Genomic DNA, 22,800 nt, shown 5'->3' on the forward strand with positions numbered 1-22,800 from the left:
AATGGGCTGCCATCAGTCAGGATGTGGCCCAGAAGTTAATTGACAGCATACCAGGGAGGATTGCAGAGGTCTTGAAAAAGAAGGGTCAACACTGCAAATATTGACTCTTTGCATCAACTTGATGTAATTGTCAATAAAAGCCTTTGACACTTATGAAATGCTTGTATTTATACTTCAGTATTCCATAGTAACATCTGACAAAAATATCTAAAGACACTGAAGCAGCAAAGTTTGTGGAAATTAATTATTATTTTATAATGTGTCATTCTCAAAATTTTGGCCACGACTGTATGCTATGTATGGTATATTGGTCTGTGTATGGTATATTGGTCTGTGTATGGTATATTGGTCTATGTATGGTATATTGGTCTATGTTCTTATGAGACTGTATTTGACACCTATTTCGTCTATGTTTTAGGGGGTTCGTTTGGGGGTGCGACCAGATGCCACGCCCCTGCCCCGCCCCTCCAGGGCTGTCAAAGTGGAGACGGGCTGTAGCGTTGGCAACCCCTGTGTCTCTTCCTCCTGCCCGCCCCACAGCCGCTGTTGTGACAATTGGGAACGCCACACCTGTCTGTGCGAACCAGGTAAGATACTGCAAGAGAGAGAATATGTATTTGTGTGTTTGTGAGTCAGCAGATGTGTGTGTGTGTATATGTGCAGGCATTTAGCATTTGCAAAAAGACCTATGTTTATTTCTCTGTTGGCAAATTATACAAAACTATCAGGTGAGGTGACTATAAAGAGAAAGAAAGTTTGAGAGGTGTGATGGAGAAAGAGTGAAAAAAGAAGGAGAGAGGAAGCGGTGAGCACCGCGGGGGGAGGAGAGGAAATACAGAGGCTGACATCCCTTCAGCACCATCTACAACAAACACCTCTCCCTATTAGCATAGTGTAGCAGCGCTTCATTACCACGGTGTTGGCTTTCATCAGCACAATGAGCATTACAGTACATATGGAGCTGGCCAATGAGCGTCAGGAGGAGACCAATCAAAGTTTCATAACGCCACTCGGAAGTGCTCTGAATAATTCCCTCTCATCTTTGGCTGTGAGTACTCCAGTGCTGAATTAGCTTCAGGGCTTTCTCACGCACGAGAGAGTTACAGCTCTGTTCACACACTATATACTATACAGACACACATACTGCACATACACATAGGGCACCGCACGACAGGGCACTGACATGAGGACATCTGCTGTCAGTGTGGGGCTGTATTTGTTTGTGTTCGCCTGTTTGCTTTTTAGCATGCACAGGATAATTAGCTGCAATGAAAATGAAATAGGGTTAGTTCTGATAGATTTCAGTTGAATCGACCCAGAGCTCGCAGTCGGCGTTCCAATTCATCCCAAAAGTGATCGATGGGGTTAAGGTCAGGGCTCTGTGCAGGCCAGTCAAGTTCTTCCACACCGATATCAACAAACCATTTCTGTATGGACCTCGCTTTATGCACGGGGGAATTGTCATGCTGAAACAGGAAAGGGCCTTCACCAAACTGTTGCCACAAAGTTGGAAGCATAGATTTGTCTAGAATGTAATTGTATTCTGTAGCATTAAGATTTCCCTCCACTGGAATTAAGGGGCCTAGCCTGAACCATGAAAAACAGCCCCAGACCATTATTCCTCCTCCACCAAACTTTACAGTTGGCATTCAGGCAGGTAGGATTCTCCTGGGATGCGCCAAACCCAGATTCATCCGTCACTGCCAGATGGTGAAGTGTGATTCATCACTCCAGAGAACGCGTTTCCACTGCTCCAGAGTCCAATAGCGGCGCGCTTTACACCACTCCAACCGACGCTTGGCATTGCGCATGGTGATCTTAGGCTTGTGTGCTGCTGCTCGGACATGGAAACCCATTTCGTGACGAACAGTTCTTGTGCTGACATTGCTTCCAGAAACAGATTGAAACTCAGTAGTGAGTGTTGGACAGACAATTTTTAAAGGCTACACGCTTCAGCACTCGGCGGTCCAGTTCTGTGAGCTTGTGTGGCCTACCACTTTGCGGCTGAGCCGTTGTTGCTCCAAGACGTTTCCACTTCACAATAACAGCACTTACAGTTGACCAGGGCAGCTCTAGCAGGGCAGAAATTTGATGAACTGACTTGTTGGAAAGGTGGCATCCTGTGACGGTGCCACGTTGAAAGTCACTGAGCTCTTCAGTAAGGCCATTCTACTGGCAATGTGTGTCTATTGAGATTTTATGATTGTGTGCTCGATTTTACACACCTTGTAGCTGAAATAGCCGAATCCACTAATTTGGAGGGGTGTGCACATACTTTTGTATATATAGTGTATGTTAATTTCCCAACATGCAGCTTGCCACGGCAAGGATGGTGTCATTGTGTGCATTTGTATGCAGTCAAGGCCAACATCTCTGTCTTTGTCAGTTTCCATGGTGAGGGCTATTATGTGTAGGAATCTATAGTGACATATATCCTTATATTGTGAATGCAAGGACACATTTAATAGGTGCAGGATCCTTTGTGAGGGACTTTTGTAAGAGCTGTTCACAGAAAGAGGTTCACAGCACTCACCTGGTTCTATAGGGAGATTATTTTAAACTCGTTTCGCTAAAGAAAACTATGTGAGAACAATTCAACATGAAGCTTTGTTTTTTCTGATGAAAACGGTGTTTGTGAGAAGAGCTCTAGGAGGCTGTAGTTTTATATGGATTTCTTTGATACACAAATATCGTATGTGTGTGGACAGTAGGGCTCTATGGTGTTATGCATAGGTTTTTATAGTGACTGAGGGCTATGTTATAGGCACTTCGCTTTTTAATAAAAGGCCATTTCCAATTGAGCCAACATTTGCAGCATTTACCATGAATTGGTTCTCCACAAACACATTGCCTTTAAAAGCCGCAATTCCTAGAACCTGCGATAGGATTGAATAGCGGCCTATGTATCTTGTGTGAACAGCTCTATGCTAAAAGCGTTTTTGTGTGTAGTATGTATTAATGCACAAACAGTTGAAGTTGGAAGTTTACATACACCTTAGCCAAATACATTTAAACTTAGTTTTTCACAATTCCTGACATTTAATCCTAGTAAAAATTCCCTCTCTTCGGTCAGTTAGGATCACATTCCCAGTGGGTCAGAAGTTTACATACACTCAATTAGTATTTGGTAGCATTGCCTTTAAATTGTGTAACTTCGGTCAAACGTTTTGGGTAGCCTTCCACAAGCTTCCTACAATAAGTTGGGTGAATGTTGGCCCATTCCTCCTGACAGAGCTGGTGTAACCGAGTCAGGTTTGTAGGCCTCCTTGCTCGCACACGCTTTTTCAATTCTGCCCACAAATTTTCTATAGGATTGAGGTCAGGGCTTTGTGATGGCCACTCCAATACATTGACTTTGTTGTCCTTAAGCCATTTTGCCACAACTTTGTCACAACTGGAAGTATGCTTTGGGTCATTGTCCATTTGGAAAACCCATTTGTGACCCAGCTTTAACTTCCTGACTGACTGATGTCTTGAGATATTGCTTCAATATATCCACATAGTTTTCCTTTCCTCAAGATGCCATCTATTTTGTGAAGTGCACCAGTTCCACCTGCTTCGAAGCACCCCCACAACATGATGCTGCCACCCCCAGGCTTCACGGTTGGGATGGTGTTCTTCGGCTTGCAAGCATCCCCCTTTTTCCTCCAAACATAATGATGGTCATTATGGCCAAACAGTTATATTTTTGTTTCATCAGACCAGAGGACATTTCTCCAAAAAGTACAATCTTTATCCCCATGTGCAGTTGCAAACCGTAGTCAGGCTTTTTTATGGCGGTTTTGGAGCAGTGGCTTCTTCCTTGCTGAGCGGCCTTTCAGGTTATGTCGATATAGGACTCTTTTTATTGTACTTTTGTACCTATTTCCTCCAGCATCTTAACAAGGTCCCTTGCTGTTGTTCTGGGATTGATTTGCACTTTTCGCACCGAATTACGTTGATCTCTAGGAGACAGAACGCGTCTCCTTCCTGAGCGGTATGACGGCTGCGTGGTCCCATGGTGTTTATACTTGCATACTATTGTTTGTACAGATGAACGTAGTACCTTCAGGCATTTGGAAATTGCTCCCAAGGATGAACCAGACTTGTGGAGGTCTACAGTTTGTTTTCTGAGGTCTTGGCTGATTTCTTTTGATTTTCCCATGACGTCAAGCAAAGAGGCAAGGTAGGCCTTGCCTGTACCACAGGTACACCTCCAATTGACTCAAATGATGTCAATTAGCCTATCAGAAGCTTCTAAAGTCATGACATCATTTTCTGGAATTTTCCAAGCTGTTTAAAGGCACAGTCAACTTAGTGTATGTAAACTTCTGACCCACTGGAATTGTAATACAGTGAATTATAAGTGAAATAATCTGTCTGTAAACAATTGTTGGAAAAATGACTTGTGTCATGCACAAAGTAGATGTCCTAACCGACTTGCCAAAACTATATTTTGTTAACAAGAAATTTGTGGACTGGTTGAAAAACAACTTTTAATAACTCCAACCTAAGTGTATGTAAACTTCTGACTTCAACTGTATGTCCAAATCTTTGCTTTTGTTTTAGGTTTCAATGGACAGTTTTTTTTATTGGTAGTGGCTCCTAATCCGTGACCAGAACTTTTATTTCTGAAGCTCTGTATCGTTGAGTTTGCAAATTCTCTGGGAAATTGGAACTTCACTCATTTTCTCATGCCAAAACCAGATTAGATACACACCGGTAGTTAAATCAGAGGTAAATGCCTAAAAGATTATATTCGCAATGTCACTAAAGAAAAAACAAACAACCAAAACAGCAATAGCCACCACAATGTGGAAACATGATTTTGTCATAAGTTCAGTAACATTTGCTTGATTTTGCAGTCCCACGACATCGTGGTGCATCGACATTAGCATGCTAGCGACGCTAGTCAGCATGCTACATGATAATCAGCTTGCGTTAGCTAGCTAGCGTTAGCTTCTTAGCTAACCAGCTCTAGTAGGTGTAAACCGATGCTGGCTATGTGGCTAGCTAGATGACCAGCAGTGGTGACAGTGAGGGCCCTAATGTGATTCAAGAATTTAATTTATAAGTACCATCGTGCAGAAATGGCAAATAAAATACTGGTTGATGAGCTAACTAAGTCAGCTAGCGTGATAGCTATGACATTTACCAGTGTGTATGCACAAATGCATGACGACACATTGTATCGAAGTCAAGAAGGAATGCAGAATGGACTGCCTCTCTGAAACTGGACTGCCTCATTTATCTAGCTAGACCAGGCTGCTCTCAGTCTGCAGCAGAGGGGTACAAAAATGCCAGTACACAAATGCATAGCTCATACAATTATATTTTGTTCTCATCAATGACAATACATCTTGCAAAGTAAATACCTGCATCAAATATATATCACTGCATTCCACAATAGTGTGTAAAATCTCTAGTTGTTTTTTGTCCATAGGAAAGGGGACCCAACATCAAGCTTGTGAAGGGGCGATACACATTATGATAGCTTGTGACTGAGGATGAAAAACCCGGTGACCACTAGACGTCCTCCTATACCCAGATCAAATGCACTAGATTTTCATCAGTACTGTGTGATTCTATAGTTATCTTTATTTTTTATACTCAGCAGGTAGGGGCCTACGTACTTCAGATCATTTGTCTTCATGAATGGTTTCATGTAAGCTTGGTTGCACCTCCCATCTGTTTAGCTAGCACAGACTGGAATACGTTCTGGGATACTTTCGATGGCATTGGTGAGTACACCACATCAGTCACTGGCTTAATCAATAAGTGCATCGATGACGTTGTCCCTACAGTGACTGTACGTACATACCCCAACCAGAAGCCATGGATTACAGGCAACATCAGCACCGAGCTAAAGGGTAGAGTTGCCGCTTTCAAGGAGCGGGACTCTAACCCGGACGCTAATAAGAAATCCCGCTATGCCCTCCGACGAACCATCAAACAGGCAAAGCGTCAATACAGGACTGAGATTGAATCGTATTACACCGGCTCCAACCCTCGTCGGATGTGGCATGACTTGCAAACTATTACAGACTACAAAGGGACCACAGCCGCGAGCTGCCCAGCGACATGAGCCTACCGGATGAGCTAAATTACTTCTATGCTCGCTTCGAGGCAAGCAACACTGAAGCATGCATGAGAGCATCAGCTGTTCCGGACGACTGTGTAGGCACGCTCTCCGTAGCCGATGTGAGTTAGACCTTTAAACAGGTCAACAAGCTTCCTGCCATCCAGGACCTCTATACCAGGCGGTGTCAGAGGAAGGCCCTAAAAATTGTCAAAGACTCCAGCCACCCTAGTCATAGACTGTTTTCTCTGCTACCGCACGCCAAGCGGTACCGGAGCGCCAAGTCTAGGTCCAAAAGGCTTCTTAACAGCTTCTACCCCCAAGCCATAAGACTCCTGAACAGCTAATCAAGTGGCTACCCAGACTATTTGTTCCCCCCCTTTCTTTTCTGCTGCTGCTACTCTCTGTTTATTATCTATGCATAGTCACTTTAACTCTAACTACATGTACATATTACCTCAATTACCTCGACTAACCTGTGCCCCCGCACATTGACTCTGTACCGGTATCCCCTGTATAAAGCCTCACTACTGTTATTTTACTGCTGCTCTTTAATTATGTTATTTTTTACTTAATTTTCTTTAAACTGCATTGTTGGTGAAGGGCTTGTAAGTAAGCATTTCTCTGTAAGGTCTACACCTGTTGTATTCAGCGCATGTGACAAATAACATTTGATTTGATCTTAGTGTAAGAAGGCAGTTGATACAACAAAGGATGCAGTATTTACATTTCTCCTGGATTGCCATTTCTCATTTAGTTAGCCCCACCTCACCCCAGAAATGTGAGTCAGTTTTCTAATCAGTTTACAGAGAAAATACATAGATGTATGTGCTCCTAAGAGATCCATATGTGTTTTCCAAAATGTCCCAAATATGTTTATATACAAATCATATGCAATAGACATGTTACACTAGTGTAGCAAGCTAGTGGACTCTACATCAAGTACTGTTGAAATCAATTTGATTCTTGGGGATACGATGATACCTAGTGGTGATATGGTTGATTTCTCCCTAACCATCATTTTTATCTCCCCCTCGCTGTTCTGTTTGTTGTGATCTGGTAGGTCACTAAAAACTGTCTCCACTTCTTTCCTGTTCAAGAACTACGAGTCAAATGTCAGAGAAGTTGTTGACTAAATAGGCAACGTAGTGAGATATATTTTGTCGTATGCACTTTTTTATGCAATAGCAAGATAGTTTGCGATGACACATCGAGCTAGATACTTTACAGTTTACAACATGCTCACTCATAGCTATGTTAATTTATGTGTATTGACTATGATTAACTACAGATAATAAAATATCATTGCAATGCATGAGAGCTGCATCTGTGTATGTGCCGGCACTTTTGCATACCATAGAACAGTCCGTCCTGGTTGTAATATTGACAGCACCAGAGGCGGTCTCTACCGTCTTTGACAACACTGGTCCTGCCATGCATGCAAAGCTAGCTAGCATCCTCTTTGATAACAGGTATACCTTGCTAGCTAACTTAGCTAGCTCATCAAACAGTATTTTCTTTGTTTATTCTGCACGATGGCACTTATTAGAGGCTTGAATATCATATGAACTTCACTGTCCCCACTGGTCATCTAGCTAGCCATGTAGCCAGCAGGGTTGCATCGATTTCCATTGGACTAGACTAGAGCTTGCTAGCTAGGTAGCTAATGCTGGCTAGCTAGCAAGCTAACACTAGTGTAAAAAATGTATGAAAAAGATATTAACGCAACCATTTAATTTTTTTACATTTCATATAAGGAAATAATTCAATTGAAATACATTCATTAGGCCTTAATCTATGGATTTGACATGACTGGGAATACAGATATGCATCTGTTAGTCACAGATACTGTACCTTAAAAAAAAGGGTAGGGGCGTGGATAAGAAAACCAGTCAGTATGTGTCCACCATTTGCCTCATACAGCGTGACACATCTCCTTCAAATATAATTGATCAGGCTGTTGACTGTGGAATGTTGTCCCACTCCTCTTTGATGGCTGTGTGAAGTTGCTGGATATTGGCAGGAATTGGAACACACCGTTGTACACGTCGACCCAGAGCATCCCAAACATACTCAACGGGTAACATGTCTGGTGAGTGTACAGGCCATGGAAGTAATGGGACATTTTCAGCTTCCAGGAATTGTGTACAGATCGTTGCGACATGGGGCCTTGCATTTCATGCTGAAACATGAAGTGATGGAGGCAGATGAATGGCACGACAATGAGCCTCAGGACCACGTCACAGTATCTCTGTGCATTCAAATTGTCATCGATAAAATTCAGTTGTGTTCGTTGTTTGTAGCTTATGCCTGCGCATACCATAACCCCACCGCCACCATGGAGCACTCTGTTCACAACGTTGATATCAGCAAACCGCTTGCCCACACAACGTCATACACACTGTTTGGCATCTGCCCGTTACAGTTGAGACCGGGATTAATCCGTGAAGAGCACACTTCTCCGGTGTGACAGTGGCTGTCGAAGGTGAGCATTTGCCCACTGAAGTCGGTTACGATTCCGAACTGCAGTCAGGTCAAGACTCTGGTCTGAGATGTTTCTGACAGTTTGTGCAAAAAGTCTTAGGATGTGCAAACCCACAGTTTCATCAGGATGGCTGGTCTCAGACAATCCTGCAGGTGAAGAAGCCAGATGTGGAGGTCCTGGGCTGGTGTGCTTACACGTGGTCTGCTGTTGTGAGGCCAGTTGGACTTACTGCCAAATTCTTATGGTAGAGAAATTAACATTCAATTCTCTGGCAACAGCTCTGGTGGACATTCCTGCAGTCAGCATGCCAATTGCACGCTCCCTCAAAACTTGAGACATCTGCATTGTGCTGTGTGACAAAAATGCACATTTTAGAGTGGCATTTTATTGTCCCCAGCTCAAGGTGCACCTGTGTAATGATCATGCTGTTTAATCAGGTTCTTGATATGCCACACCTTACAGGTGGATGGATTATCTTGGCAAAGGAGAAATGCTCACTAAAAGGGATGCAAACAAATTTGTGCACAATATTTGAGAGAAATAATATTTTTGTGAGTATGGAACATTTGAGAGAAATAATCTTTCTGTGAGTATGGGACATTGGAGATAAATAATCTGTTTGTTAGTATGGAATATTTGAGAGAAATAATATTTTTGTGAGTATGGAACATTTGAGAGAAATAATATTTTTGTGAGTATGGAACATTGGAGAGAAATAATATTTTTGTGAGTATGGAACATTGGAGAGAAATAATATTTTTGTGAGTATAGAACATTTCTGGGATATTTTATTTCAGCTGGTGAAACATGCATTTATATTTTTTTAGTATAGAACAGTGAGGGTTAGTTATAAAAACAACATTTTATAGCGTCGTTAGCATGCTAATGTTGATACACCATAGTCGTGGGTCCATAAAATCAAGCAAATGGTACTGAACTCATGTTTTGACATTGTAGTGGCTATTGCTGTTTTGGTAGTTTTTTTGCTTAGTGACATTGCGAATATCATCTTTTTGCCTTTTAACTCTTATTTAACTAGCTATGTATCTAAGTCCCAAATTCTCTTGAGATACTGTGAGAATTAGCGCACTCACAGATATGAAGCCTCAGAAATAAAAGATCCAGTCACGGATTAGGAGCCACTCCCTTTTTATATCAAATTGTGCATGTGTGATCTAACACGTGTGCGTGCACGTGTTGTAGGTTCCCATGGTAATGACTGTGTGCACGTGTTGTAGGTTCCCATGGTAATGACTGTGTGCACGTGTTGTAGGTTCCCATGGTAATGACTGTGTACATGTGTTGTAGGTTCCCATGGTAATGACTGTGTGTGTGTTTTGTAGGTTTCTATGGTAAGGGCTGTATAGAAGCGTGCCAGCTGAACCCGTGTGAGAATGAAGCCAAGTGCCACAGGAAGCCCAGCTCATCACACGGATACATCTGTGACTGTGGAGACAACCACTATGGCCAGTACTGTCAGCACAGGTTAGACTTTCAACTTTACATCTACTGTCGATCAACCATAGATCAACTACTATGGGCAATACTGTCAGCACAGGTCAGTGTGTCAACTTTACATCAACTTTAAATACATGAACCTTATTAACATACTGTCCATCTGTGACTAGGGAGACAGGTCAGTAAACACTAGAACTACAGATCAACTTCAGATGACTGAGTCCCAAATGTCTGTGTGTGTTTCTAATGTTAGTAACAGTACACCATAGCAGTGCCTGAGACTGGGGTGAGACAGCAGTGTTACAGTGCTCTGCTCTGTCTATCTGTCAATGTGGATTTTGTTGTCCTTGTTTTTCAGCAGATATGCCCTAATCCCCAGGAGAGGATGAGAGGAGACTTAAGTTTCTCTGTGATGATAAAACACAGTGTATATATGTGACCCAGGTGTCACCCCACCCCAATGTGAAATCCCTCCCAGCTTTAGGTCTCACAGATTTGTCACTTCCTAATTTCCCTTTGATCTAGGTACTGTGGCCTATATAGCAGACAGGGACTGAAATTGAGAGAACTACCACTTTTAACGTGTGTGTGCGTGTGTTTCACTGTGTGTGTGTGTGTGTGGGCGTGTGTGCGTGCGTGCGTGCCTGTGTAGGATTGACCACCAGTGTCCACGTGGTTGGTGGGGCTCTCCAACATGTGGGCCCTGCCACTGTAACACCAGTAAAGGATTCGACCCCGACTGCAACAAGACCAGTGGCCACTGCCATTGCAAGGTGACCTGCCCGCCACCACACACACACACACACACACACACACACACACACACACACACACACACACACACACACACACACACACACACACACACACACACACACACACACACACAAGCATGCGCACAATCACGCATATCAGCAGTAAATACTCTTACCGTTAATCAACTCATATCGCAATCCCAGGCATGGGATCCCAGATCCATGCTCTTATATACCTCAGCAGACCTATCATCACCGTATACCACCCTTACCTACTGTTTTCTAATCCCTGCTTGTGACCCTAATCCTTGATACTGATCCTAACCTGACACTGCTATCAAACAGGCATTGTCTTATCGAGGCATTTATCAGCAGCTTCACCTTGTAATCTGAGCAACCCCATTACCCTTAACACTCTTAATGCCAACGGACCCACCTTATCCCTCATACCACCCTCCACACTGTGACCCCATTTTAAATCCTGTTTCAAGGACAGTACAGAAGCTCCGTTTTCTCACAGTATAGTATTATAGTATTATATTGAGTATTGTAATTTAAATGTTGAATTGTTCTAAGATGAGATTTAACAAACTGGTGTTTCTTAATGCCCACCTGACAATATTTTTGTGTGTTTGTCTGTCCATGTCTCTGTACGTCTCTCCTTTTCTCTCTAAATCCTTCTCTTTTCTGTAAATCTGTCTGCTTTCATCTTCCCCTCTCTCTTTTTCATGTTGATTTGTGAGCATTTGTGTGTTTGTCTGTGTGCGTCTATGTACATGTATATGCCTGTATATGTGAATGTTTGCGTGTATATGTATGTGACTTTGCTATGTCTGTTCTTTGTGTATTTGGATGTGGTTGTCTTTGGTCTGAATGTTATGTCTACGTGTGTTTGGGTGTATATTTGTTTCTGTTGTGTCTGTCTCTCTGTGTACCTATCTCTGTGTATATATCCGTGTGTGTCAGGAGTTCCACTACCGCCTGCGGGGCAGTGACTCCTGCCTGCCGTGTGACTGCTACCCTGTGGGCTCCTTCTCCCGGTCATGTGACCCAGAGAGTGGCCAGTGCCAGTGTCGGGCTGGTGTGATTGGTCGACAGTGCAACATGTGCGACAACCCCTTCGCTGAAGTCACACTGAAGGGCTGCGAAGGTGAGACCGAGGGATTCCTCTCCTCCTACCTGTGATCTTCTCTTTCTCTTTTCCTCTCATGTCTTCTCTCTCATCTTCTCTGTGCCTCCCGCTTCTCTGATTCACTTATTTTCCCTGCTGTAAGACTCTTTCTCTCTCAAAAAACATCTCCCTCTTGTCAAACCTCTCTCCTCTCAAACTAGTATGAGATTTTCATTGTCTTCATACACAGTTTTTATTTTTATTCATACACAGTCTTTTTCCCCCTGTTTCTCTCTCTCTCTGTCTGTTAGTCATCTATGACGGCTGTCCTAAGACCATCACCCTGGGTATCTGGTGGCCCAGGACGAAGTTCAACCTGCCAGCAGCCGTGCCCTGTCCTAAAGGATCCGTGGGTCAGTCCCTCAACACTCTACACTTTCTCTGTAGTTATATGAACCGTAACTCAGTAAAATCTTTGAAATTGTTGCATTTATATTTTTGTTCAGTATACTGTATATTTCCTGAATCTTCCAAAGAAGGAAAGATGATAACATCTCCCATTAGAAGACTCATGATCTATACTGACTATAGGCAGATAAACGCCCCATTCCTTTGAAACCTAGTATCTGTGTTTGAATGTATCCCCTGTGCTGCTTTTTAGTGTTGTGGATGTGTTATACAGGTATTAGTGTCTGTGTCTGTTCTCTCCAGGTGCTGCTATCAGACACTGTGACGTGGAGAGGGGCTGGCTGGAGCCGGATCTCTACAACTGTACCTCTCCTCCCTTTGTGGAGCTCAATGCAGCAGTAAGAATACTCCACTACCCCATTGCTCATACTGGTTGGAACTGTACAATACGGAATGGTGTCTAACATAGTGTGTGTGTGTGTGTGTGTGTGTGTGTGTGTGTGTGTGTGTGTGTGTTTGTGTGTGTGTGTGCATAGCTGGAGTCGGTTGAGCGGAACGAGACAGAGCTCAGCACCATCGTGGAGAAGAAACTGGCCCACCAGCTCCGTGATGTCACCGAGGCCACGCCCCGTCTCTATGGCAATGACCTCCAGATTGCCGAGCGGCTACTGTCCCGCCTGTTGACCTTCGAGAGTCTGCAGACGGGCTTCGGCCTGACCGCCACCCAGGACGCACACTTCAACGAGGTGAGGGTTGCCTGGCAACACGCTCGTAAAACCTTTTATTGGAGTTTGGAAAATGTAGTCACTGTTTTATTAGATTGTGTGTGTAGGAACTGAATCTCCCTCTCTCCTTCCGTCTCCAGAATGTTCTGCAGGGCTGTAGTGCAGTGCTGGGTCCAGGCAGTGCAAGTTTATGGCGGGCCCAGATCCAGGCCCAGGGAGGGGCAGGAGGGCTGGCTGATCTGCTGGAGCAGTATGCCCAGACCCTGGCCCAGAACATGAAGCTCACCTACCTGAACCCCGTGGCTCTGGTCGCCCCCAACATCGGTGAGTCCCCCCCCCAGGACAGAACCATCTGCTCTCTTACCCTTCATGTAGTGAGATCAGTTCATTGTGTCAAATGAGGTCCACCTTTCTGTATTGAGTGGTTGTTCCTGCTTTATTTGGTCAAGTAGTTAATCCATGCAAGTGTGTAGCCCTAGTCCTTTTCCTGTGTAAAAACGAAGGAGAGAACCCTATGCACAGCAGTGCATGTAGAGATCCAGGGTTGGTTTTGGCAGGAACATATAAATATCAAAAACAAGTGTAAAAACCACACACTGATGACAGATGACCGACGTTGACTTTAATACTTGTTTTATTGCTGAGTAGTGAGTAAACCAACAACATTGTTCATCAGGTTATTTTTGTTATGTTGTGTGGTGTAACCTGGAGTCATGGACTGTGTGTATGCTCGTGTTTCAGTGATGAACCTGGACCGCGTTGAGAACCACACCCATGTGCGCAGACGTTTCCCTCGCTACCACAGCCCTCTGTTCCGCGGCCAGGCTCTCTGGGACCCCCACACACATGTGGTGTTGCCCCCTGCTGCCCTGGTGCCACAACGACACCAACGTAAGGAGAACACACACATACACGACAGCCACTGAAACACACAAACACACATACTGTACACACACACACACAAGCACATGCACATACCTACCTTTTGTCACTCCTCTTATGCCTTGTGCATGTTCCAGTTTCAGCTTCACAGAACACAGCTCCTGCCCCTGTCAGTATGTTGGCCAATCAGACGGGAGACTATGCTGCAGCCAGGCATTCTGTTTCGCTACTGGAGCCGCCTATCACCATTGTCATCATGTTGATCTATCGTAGCCTTGGAGCAGCCCTCCCCCCCAAGTACCACACTGACCGACGAGGAGTCAGGTGTGTGTGTACTGTATATGCCTGCCCTCCAGTGTCTGTCTCTCTCATGACATCTGGTTTACTAGGAGTGTGTATTTATGACTGTTTATTTATGTTTTCATTGGACTTTTCAAAGCACAGCATTGGAATTGTGTTTGGTGGACCATAAAACAGTGTTAGGGCTATTAAGTCCGTCCTACTAAATCAAATTCTCTCTCTCCCTCTCCCCTCTCTCCTCTGTCACTCCTCCTCTCCTTTAGACTCCCCAGACATCCAGTGATGAACTCTCCGGTGGTCAGTGTGTCCATCTACAACAACCAGACGTTTGTTGGGGGTCCGCTGGACTCGCCCCTGCTGCTGGAGTTCCGCCTGCTGGAGACCACCAACCGCAGCAAACCCCTGTGTGTCCAGTGGAACCACAGCAGCCCGTGAGTAGAGCTTTACATGACTTGAGGGGGCTTGTGCTCTATGGGAAATAGATACTGTCCGCTGGGAGTTGTAGTGTGTTTGATGCTGTTATCTTTCTCTCACTTAACCCATCTCTTTTCTTCATCCTGACTTTCTCCCACCTTTTCTCTACCCCTATCCGCCCCTTCTCTCTCTCTCTTTCACTCTCACTCTCACTCTGATGCTCACTCTCTGTCTCTCTCACCCCACCCCCTCTCTCTACAGGTTGGAGGTGGGAGGTTGCTGGACAGTGAGGGACTGCATCGTAGTATACAGGAACACGTCCCACGTGCGTTGCCAGTGTCAGAGGCTGGGCACCTTTGGTGTCCTGATGGACAGCTCCCAGAGAGAACAGTTGGAGGGGGATCTGGAGACCTTGGCCCTGGTCACCTACTTCTCCCTGTCTGTGTCCATGCTGGCCCTGCTGCTCACTGTCCTGGTGCTGTCCTGCCTCCGGGGCCTCAAGTCCAACACCCGCTCCATCCATTCCAACATGGCCGCCGCCATGCTGCTCTCTGAGCTCGTCTTCCTGCTCGGCATCAACCAGACCGAGCAGCAGGTATGTGTGGGTGGGTAGGTTACGTGTGTGTGTGGGGGGGGGGGGGGGGGGGGGGTCTGAGAGAGAAAGAGAGAAATCAGTGTGCATGGGGCTATGTGTGTTTATGTGCATGGGTATGTTCAACAACTGTGTGTTCCAACTGTGTATCGTATGTACAGTGATGGTATGTTATATCATTGTCTTCAATGACCTTTAATATCCCATTTACTATTTTTAACTAGCTAATCTACACAGTCTGGATCATTTCCAGTCAAACTGACTGAAAGGTTTTTCTGTTTGAGTGGGTGGACAAAATGACCGTCTGGCTGAACATCTCTCTGCCTTGGTGTTCATTGCTGTTTTGCACTGTGATGCTTACAGTATAACACCAGATTTCATACATTCTCTCTCCCAGTAAATGTTTTCTAACTTGTCTGAAAGCCAAAGGCCTTAAACAAATTTCGGCCAAACTCACCAATAGAAGCCCAATGGGCAAATAGTCACTGAACTCGGCTACAGACCCATATGAATACATTGAAAGTTGTCATAACATAATCTCTATACATGGCTCTGACTGTCCTCTCTCTGTTAGTTCCTGTGTACGGTGGTGGCCATCCTGCTGCACTATTTGTTCATGGCCACGTTTGCCTGGCTGTTTGTGGAGGGGCTCCATATCTACCGCATGCAGACAGAGGCACGCAACATAAATTATGGAGCCATGAGGTTCTACTATGCCATCGGATGGGGCGTGCCTGCCATCATCACAGGTACACACACACACACACACACACACACACACACACACACACACACACACACACACACACACACACACACACGCACACACACTCGCAGTTCCCTACAGAGACCTGTTTTAGAATGGATTTCACTGATACTAGTAAGAACACAAAGTGAAAAACACATCTTACTCTCTGTGTTCAGGTTTGGCGGTAGGGCTGGATCCTGAGGGCTATGGAAACCCAGACTTCTGCTGGATCTCCATATATGACAAACTCATCTGGAGCTTCGCTGGACCCATCGCTATCGTCATTCTGGTACTGTCTCCCTCTCACTCTGTGTCATTCAGTGTCAGTCACTTTGTTATCCTCAATGCCTCTAGTTCTGTGTCAGTCACTTTGTTTGACTCTATATCTCTAGTTCTGTGTCAGTCACTTTGTTTGCCTCTATATCTCTAGTTCTGTGTCAGTCACTTTGTTTGCCTCTATATCTCTAGTTCTGTGTCAGTCACTTTGTTTGCCTCTATATCTCTAGTTCTGTGTCAGTCACTTTGTTTGCCTCTATATCTCTAGTTCTGTGTCAGTCACTTTGTTTGCCTCTATATCTCTAGTTCTGTGTCAGTCACTTTGTTTGCCTCTATACCTCTAGTTCTGTGTCAGTCACTTTGTTTGCCTCTATATCTCTAGTTCTGTGTCAGTCACTTTGTTTGCCTCTATACCTCTAGTTCTGTGTCAGTCACTTTGTTTGCCTCTATACCTCTAGTTCTGTGTCAGTCACTTTGTCTGCCTCTATACCTCTAGTTCTGTGTCAGTCACTTTGTTTGCCTCTATATCTCTAGTTCTGTGTCAGTCACTTTGTTTGCCTCTATACCTCTAGTTCTGTGTCAGTCACTTTGTTTGCCTCTATATCTCTAGTTCTGTGTCAGTCACTTTGTTTGCCTCTATACCTCTAGTTCTGTGTCAGTCACTTTGTTTGCCTCTATATCTCTAGTTATGTGTCAGTTACTTTGTTTGCCTCTATACCTCTAGTTATGTGTCAGTCACTTTGTTTGCCTCTATACCTCTAGTTCTGTGTCAGTCACTTTGTTTGCCTCTATACCTCTAGTTCTGTGTCAGTCACTTTGTTTGCCTCTATATCTCTAGTTCTGTGTCAGTCACTTTGTTTGCCTCTATACCTCTAGTTATGTGTCAGTCACTTTGTTTGCCTCTATACCTCTAGTTCTGTGTCAGTCACTTTGTTTGCCTCTATACCTCTAGTTCTGTGTCAGTCACTTTGTTTGCCTCTATACCTCTAGTTCTGTGTCAGTCACTTTGTTTGCCTCTATATCTCTAGTTATGTGTCAGTCACTTTGTTTGCCTCTATACCTCTAGTTCTGTGTCAGTCACTTTGTTTGCCTCTATACCTCTAGTTCTGTGTCAGTCACTTTGTTTGCCTCTATACCTCTAGTTATGTGTCAGTCACTTTGTTTGCCTCTATACCTCTAGTTCTGTGTCAGTCACTTTGTTTGCCTCTATACCTCTAGTTCTGTGTCAGTCACTTTGTTTGCCTCTATACCTCTAGTTCTGTGTCAGTCACTTTGTTTGCCTCTACCTCTAGTTCTGTGTCAGTCACTTTGTTTGCCTCTATACCTCTAGTTATGTGTCAGTCACTTTGTTTGCCTCTATACCTCTAGTTATGTGTCAGTCACTTTGTTTGCCTCTATACCTCTAGTTCTGTGTCAGTCACTTTGTTTGCCTCTATACCTCTAGTTCTGTGTCAGTCACTTTGTTTGCCTCTATACCTCTAGTTCTGTGTCAGTCACTTTGTTTGCCTCTATACCTCTAGTTCTGTGTCAGTCACTTTGTTTGCCTCTATACCTCTAGTTCTGTGTCAGTCACTTTGTTTGCCTCTATACCTCTAGTTCTGTGTCAGTCACTTTGTTTGCCTCTATACCTCTAGTTCTGTGTCAGTCACTTTGTTTGCCTCTATACATCTGTAGTTCTAATTTGATCTAGTCTCATGTCTGCCTCATTGCTGTCTCTTTGTTGCAGATGAATGGTGGGATGTTTCTGATTGTGGCTCGCATGTCCTGCAACCCCTCCCAGAAAGAGACCAAGAAACTACCTGTCATGTGAGTATCCCAGAGAGGTTGAACATATTACATATAAATGGCCGTGTTCTGCTGAATACAATTCTATTGCAGTAATACAGTATAGCTTTAAATCCAGCCATTTAAGCTTTTTTGATAAAAAACCTCTCTGTCTCTCTCACTGTTTGACAAGCCCTCTCTCTTTTTGTCTCTCTATTCTTTTCCTTTTCCTTCTGTCTCTCCAGAGCCACTCTACGTGGTGCCATCCTCCTGCTGCTCCTGGCCACCTCTACCTGGTTCTTTGGGCTGATGGCTGTCAACAACAGCATTCTGGCCTTCCACTATATCTTCATTGTACTATGCTTACTGCAGGTACTGACCCTGTTTTTGTGTGTGTGTGTGTGTGTTATTAGACTGTGTGAGTACTTGGTGGTGTGTTAATGTATACATTCCCCACTTCCCAGGGTCTTGCTATGTTCCTGCTATTCACGGTGATGAACGCGGAGGTGCAGGAGGTCTGGAAGTTGTCATGTCTGGGCAAGAAGAGCCTCAACGAGGACGCACCTAGAGCCCCACAGATCCCTGTGAGCATGCCCCCCCCCCCCCCCCCCCCCCCCCCCACACAGCCCACTACACCAACAAGGAACCCATCTACCCACCCATCCACTGTACATCATCTGGCCCCATTCTACGACACACATCACCCCCCCAATCCAAATCAGCACACCCTGGTCTTCCCCTAATATGACCCCCTCGGGGCTCTTCACTTGACCCACAATGCACTGTGCTCAGCCTGCTGTCTTTCCATTGGTCTCTTCCACTGACTCATCTGGGGAATGATTGTTGCTGTTTGCTCTGACTATTTCAGACTCGACTAGCGCGGTATGACCTAGAATGTTGATGTGTGCTCTAGTCCTGAATGTATTTTTCAACACGTGTGTGTTTTGTGTCAAGGGTCAGAACCCCTACAACAATGCGTCGTTGCTGGAGCAGAGCGGGCTGCACCGCATCACCCTGGGAGCCTCCACCATCTCCTCTGTCAGCAGCGCTCGGTCAGTAAGCCATCTGAGATGCACAGGATCTGTGAGGCTGAAATATGTAGGGCAGTTTCCCAGACACAGATTCAGCTTAGTCCTGGGCTAAAAGCTATTCCAATGGAGATTCTCCATCAACCATGCTTTTAAGTCCAGGAGTAGGCTCAGTCAGTGTCTGGGAAACCGGGCTCATTGTGTACATGTGCTGCAGACTTCCACTGTTTGTAAATAAGGTTTATGGAGCCTGGTAAATGTAGTGACCAGTCCAGTGTCTCAGTGTGTGTGGTCATGAGTAAATGCTCTGGTTAACACCTCTCCTCCCACAGGGAGAACCTGCTGGCCCGCCAGACCTTGGAACACAATCTGGGAATTGCTGGAGCTACAGACCTGGATGTGGCTATGTTCCATAGAGACAGAGGTACCCACTGGCACACACACACACACACACACACACACACACACACACACACACACACACACACACACACACACACACACACACACACACACACACACACACACACACACACACACACACACACAGTCTTGCCCACGTGTGCACACATGCATTGTAATAGAAATACACACATTCATAAACACTCAACTGGGGTTTTAATACTGTATACAATACACTTAAAATTATAAATGTACATGACCACTTTTAAGTTTTTATTTGTGACTGACACTATAACTGGTTCTATAACCTCGTTCTGTCTTTCTCTCTCTGTCGTTCTGTCTTTCCCTCTCTCTCTCTCTCTGTCGTTCTGTCTTTCCCCCTCTCTCTCTCTCTGTCGTTCTGTCTTTCCCTCTCTCTCTCTCTGTCGTTCTGTCTTTCCCTCTCTCTCTCTCTCTCTCTGTCGTTCTGTCTTTCCCTCTCTCTCTCTCTCTCTGTCGTTCTGTCTTTCCCTCTCTCTCTCTCTCTGTCGTTCTGTCTTTCCCTCTCTCTCTCTCTCTGTCTTTCCCTCTCTCTCTCTCTCTGTCGTTCTGTCTTTCTCTCTCTGTCGTTCTGTCTTTCTCTCTCTCTCTCTCTCTGTCGTTCTGTCTTTCTCTCTCTCTCTGTCGTTCTGTCTTTCCCTCTCTCTCTCTGTCGTTCTGTCTTTCCCCCCCCCTCTCTCTGTCATTCTGTCTTTCCCTCTCTCTCTCTGTCGTTCTGTCTTTCCCCCCCTCTCTCTCTCTCTCTCTGTCGTTCTGTCTTGCTCTCTCTGTCGTTCTGTCTTTCCCTCTCTCTCTCTCTGTCGTTCTGTCTTTCTCTCTCTCTCTCTCTCTGTCGTTCTGTCTTTCCCCCTCTCTCTCTCTCTGTCGTTCTGTCTTTCCCTCTCTCTCTGTCATTCTGTCTTTCCCTCTCTCTCTCTCTCTGTCATTCTGTCTTTCCCTCTCTCTCTCTCTCTGTCGTTCTGTCTTTCCCTCTCTCTCTCTCTGTCGTTCTGTCTTTCCCTCTCTCTCTCTCTCTGTCTTTCCCTCTCTCTCTCTCTCTGTCGTTCTGTCTTTCTCTCTCTCTCTGTCGTTCTGTCTTTCCCTCTCTCTCTCTCTCTCTCTGTCGTTCTGTCTTTCCCTCTCTCTCTCTCTCTCTGTCGTTCTGTCTTTCCCTCTCTCTCTCTCTCTGTCGTTCTGTCTTTCCCTCTCTCTCTCTCTCTGTCGTTCTGTCTTTCCCTCTCTCTCTCTCTCTGTCTTTCCCTCTCTCTCTCTCTCTGTCTTTCCCTCTCTCTCTCTCTCTGTCGTTCTGTCTTTCTCTCTCTGTCGTTCTGTCTTTCTCTCTCTCTCTCTCTCTGTCGTTCTGTCTTTCTCTCTCTCTCTGTCGTTCTGTCTTTCCCGCTCTCTCTCTGTCGTTCTGTCTTTCCCCCCCCCCTCTCTCTGTCATTCTGTCTTTCCCTCTCTCTCTCTGTCGTTCTGTCTTTCCCCCCCTCTCTCTCTCTCTCTCTGTCGTTCTGTCTTGCTCTCTCTGTCGTTCTGTCTTTCCCTCTCTCTCTCTCTGTCGTTCTGTCTTTCTCTCTCTCTCTCTCTCTGTCGTTCTGTCTTTCCCCCTCTCTCTCTCTCTGTCGTTCTGTCTTTCCCTCTCTCTCTGTCATTCTGTCTTTCCCTCTCTCTCTCTCTCTGTCATTCTGTCTTTCCCTCTCTCTCTCTCTCTGTCGTTCTGTCTTTCCCTCTCTCTCTCTCTGTCGTTCTGTCTTTCCCTCTCTCTCTCTCTCTGTCTTTCCCTCTCTCTCTCTCTCTGTCGTTCTGTCTTTCTCTCTCTCTCTCTCTCTCTGTCGTTCTGTCTTTCTCTCTCTCTCTCTCTCTGTCGTTCTGTCTTTCTCTCTCTCTCTGTCGTTCTGTCTTTCCCTCTCTCTCTCTGTCGTTCTGTCTTTCCCCCCCTCTCTCTCTGTCATTCTGTCTTTCCCTCTCTCTCTCTGTCGTTCTGTCTTTCCCCCCCTCTCTCTCTCTCTCTCTCTGTCGTTCTGTCTTGCTCTCTCTGTCGTTCTGTCTTTCCCTCTCTCTCTCTCTCTCTGTCGTTCTGTCTTTCCCCCCCTCTCTCTCTCTCTCTCTCTCTCTCTGTCGTTCTGTCTTTCCCTCTCTCTCTGTCATTCTGTCTTTCCCTCTTTCTCTCTCTCTGTCGTTCTGTCTTTCCCTCTTTCACTCTCTCTCTCTGTCGTTCTGTCTCTTTCTCTCGCTCTCTCTGTCGTTCTGTCTATTTCTCTCGCTCTCTCTGTCGTTCTGTCTCTCTCTCTCTGTCGTTCTGTCTCTCTCTCTCTCTCTCTGTCATTCTCTTTCCCTCTCTCTGTCGTTCTCTTTCCCTCTCTCTGTCGTTCTCTTTCCCTCTCTCTGTCGTTCTCTTTACCTCTCTCTCTCTCTCTGTCGTTCTGTCTTTCCCTCTCTCTCTGTTGTTCTGTCTTTCCCTCTCTCTCGCTCTCTGTTGTTCTGTCTTTCCCTCTCTCTCTCTCTCTCTCTCTGTCATTCTGTCTTTCCCTCTCTCTCTCTCTCTCTGTCATTCTGTCTTTCCCTCTCTCTCTCTCTCTCTCTCTCTCTCTCTGTCGTTCTGTCTTTCTCTCTCTCTCTCTCTCTGTCGTTCTGTCTTTCTCTCTCTCTCTCTCTCTGTCGTTCTGTCTTTCTCTCTCTCTCTCTCTCTGTCGTTCTGTCTTTCTCTCTCTCTCTCTCTCTGTCGTTCTGTCTTTCTCTCTCTCTCTCTCTCTGTCGTTCTGTCTTTCTCTCTCTCTCTCTCTCTGTCGTTCTGTCTTTCTCTCTCTCTCTCTCTCTGTCGTTCTGTCTTTCTCTCTCTCTCTCTGTCGTTCTGTCTTTCCCTCTCTCTCTCTGTCGTTCTGTCTTTCCCCCCCTCTCTCTCTGTCATTCTGTCTTTCCCTCTCTCTCTCTGTCGTTCTCTTTCCCCCCCTCTCTCTCTCTCTCTCTGTCGTTCTGTCTTTTCCTCTTTCTCTCTCTCTGTCGTTCTCTTTCCCTCTTTCACTCTCTCTCTCTCTGTCGTTCTGTCTCTTTCTCTCGCTCTCTCTGTCGTTCTGTCTATTTCTCTCGCTCTCTCTGTCGTTCTGTCTCTCTCTCTCTGTCGTTCTGTCTCTCTCTCTCTCTCTCTGTCATTCTCTTTCCCTCTCTCTGTCGTTCTCTTTCCCTCTCTCTGTCGTTCTCTTTACCTCTCTCTCTCTCTCTGTCGTTCTGTCTTTCCCTCTCTCTCGCTCTCTGTCATTCTGTCTTTCCCTCTCTCTCTCTCTCTCTGTCATTCTGTCTTTCCCTCTTTCCCTCTCTCTCTCTCTGTCGTTCTGTCTTACCCTCTCTCTCTCTCTCTCTGTCGTTCTGTCTCTCTCTC

General features: G+C 45.3%; 1 protein-coding gene across 1 annotated transcript in view; it reads left to right on the forward strand.

The window, feature by feature from the left end:
• celsr3 (cadherin, EGF LAG seven-pass G-type receptor 3) overlaps positions 1-22,800 on the forward strand; it is a 53,963-nt gene that overhangs the window by 29,348 nt on the left and 1,815 nt on the right. The window contains exons 15-33 of the mRNA XM_039011517.1: positions 419-587; positions 9,887-10,028; positions 10,654-10,774; positions 11,723-11,906; positions 12,179-12,280; positions 12,579-12,673; positions 12,812-13,021; positions 13,141-13,324; positions 13,742-13,891; positions 14,020-14,206; positions 14,446-14,613; positions 14,858-15,191; positions 15,763-15,937; positions 16,113-16,225; positions 17,939-18,018; positions 18,222-18,348; positions 18,441-18,560; positions 18,937-19,028; positions 19,337-19,428. Coding sequence (XP_038867445.1) covers positions 419-587; positions 9,887-10,028; positions 10,654-10,774; positions 11,723-11,906; positions 12,179-12,280; positions 12,579-12,673; positions 12,812-13,021; positions 13,141-13,324; positions 13,742-13,891; positions 14,020-14,206; positions 14,446-14,613; positions 14,858-15,191; positions 15,763-15,937; positions 16,113-16,225; positions 17,939-18,018; positions 18,222-18,348; positions 18,441-18,560; positions 18,937-19,028; positions 19,337-19,428 — 2,845 coding nt within the window. The remainder of the gene's footprint in view (positions 1-418; positions 588-9,886; positions 10,029-10,653; positions 10,775-11,722; positions 11,907-12,178; positions 12,281-12,578; positions 12,674-12,811; positions 13,022-13,140; positions 13,325-13,741; positions 13,892-14,019; positions 14,207-14,445; positions 14,614-14,857; positions 15,192-15,762; positions 15,938-16,112; positions 16,226-17,938; positions 18,019-18,221; positions 18,349-18,440; positions 18,561-18,936; positions 19,029-19,336; positions 19,429-22,800) is intronic.

Source organism: Salvelinus namaycush, chromosome 16, assembly GCF_016432855.1.
Source record: "Salvelinus namaycush isolate Seneca chromosome 16, SaNama_1.0, whole genome shotgun sequence".
In the NCBI taxonomy this organism is placed as follows: Eukaryota; Metazoa; Chordata; class Actinopteri; order Salmoniformes; family Salmonidae; genus Salvelinus; species Salvelinus namaycush.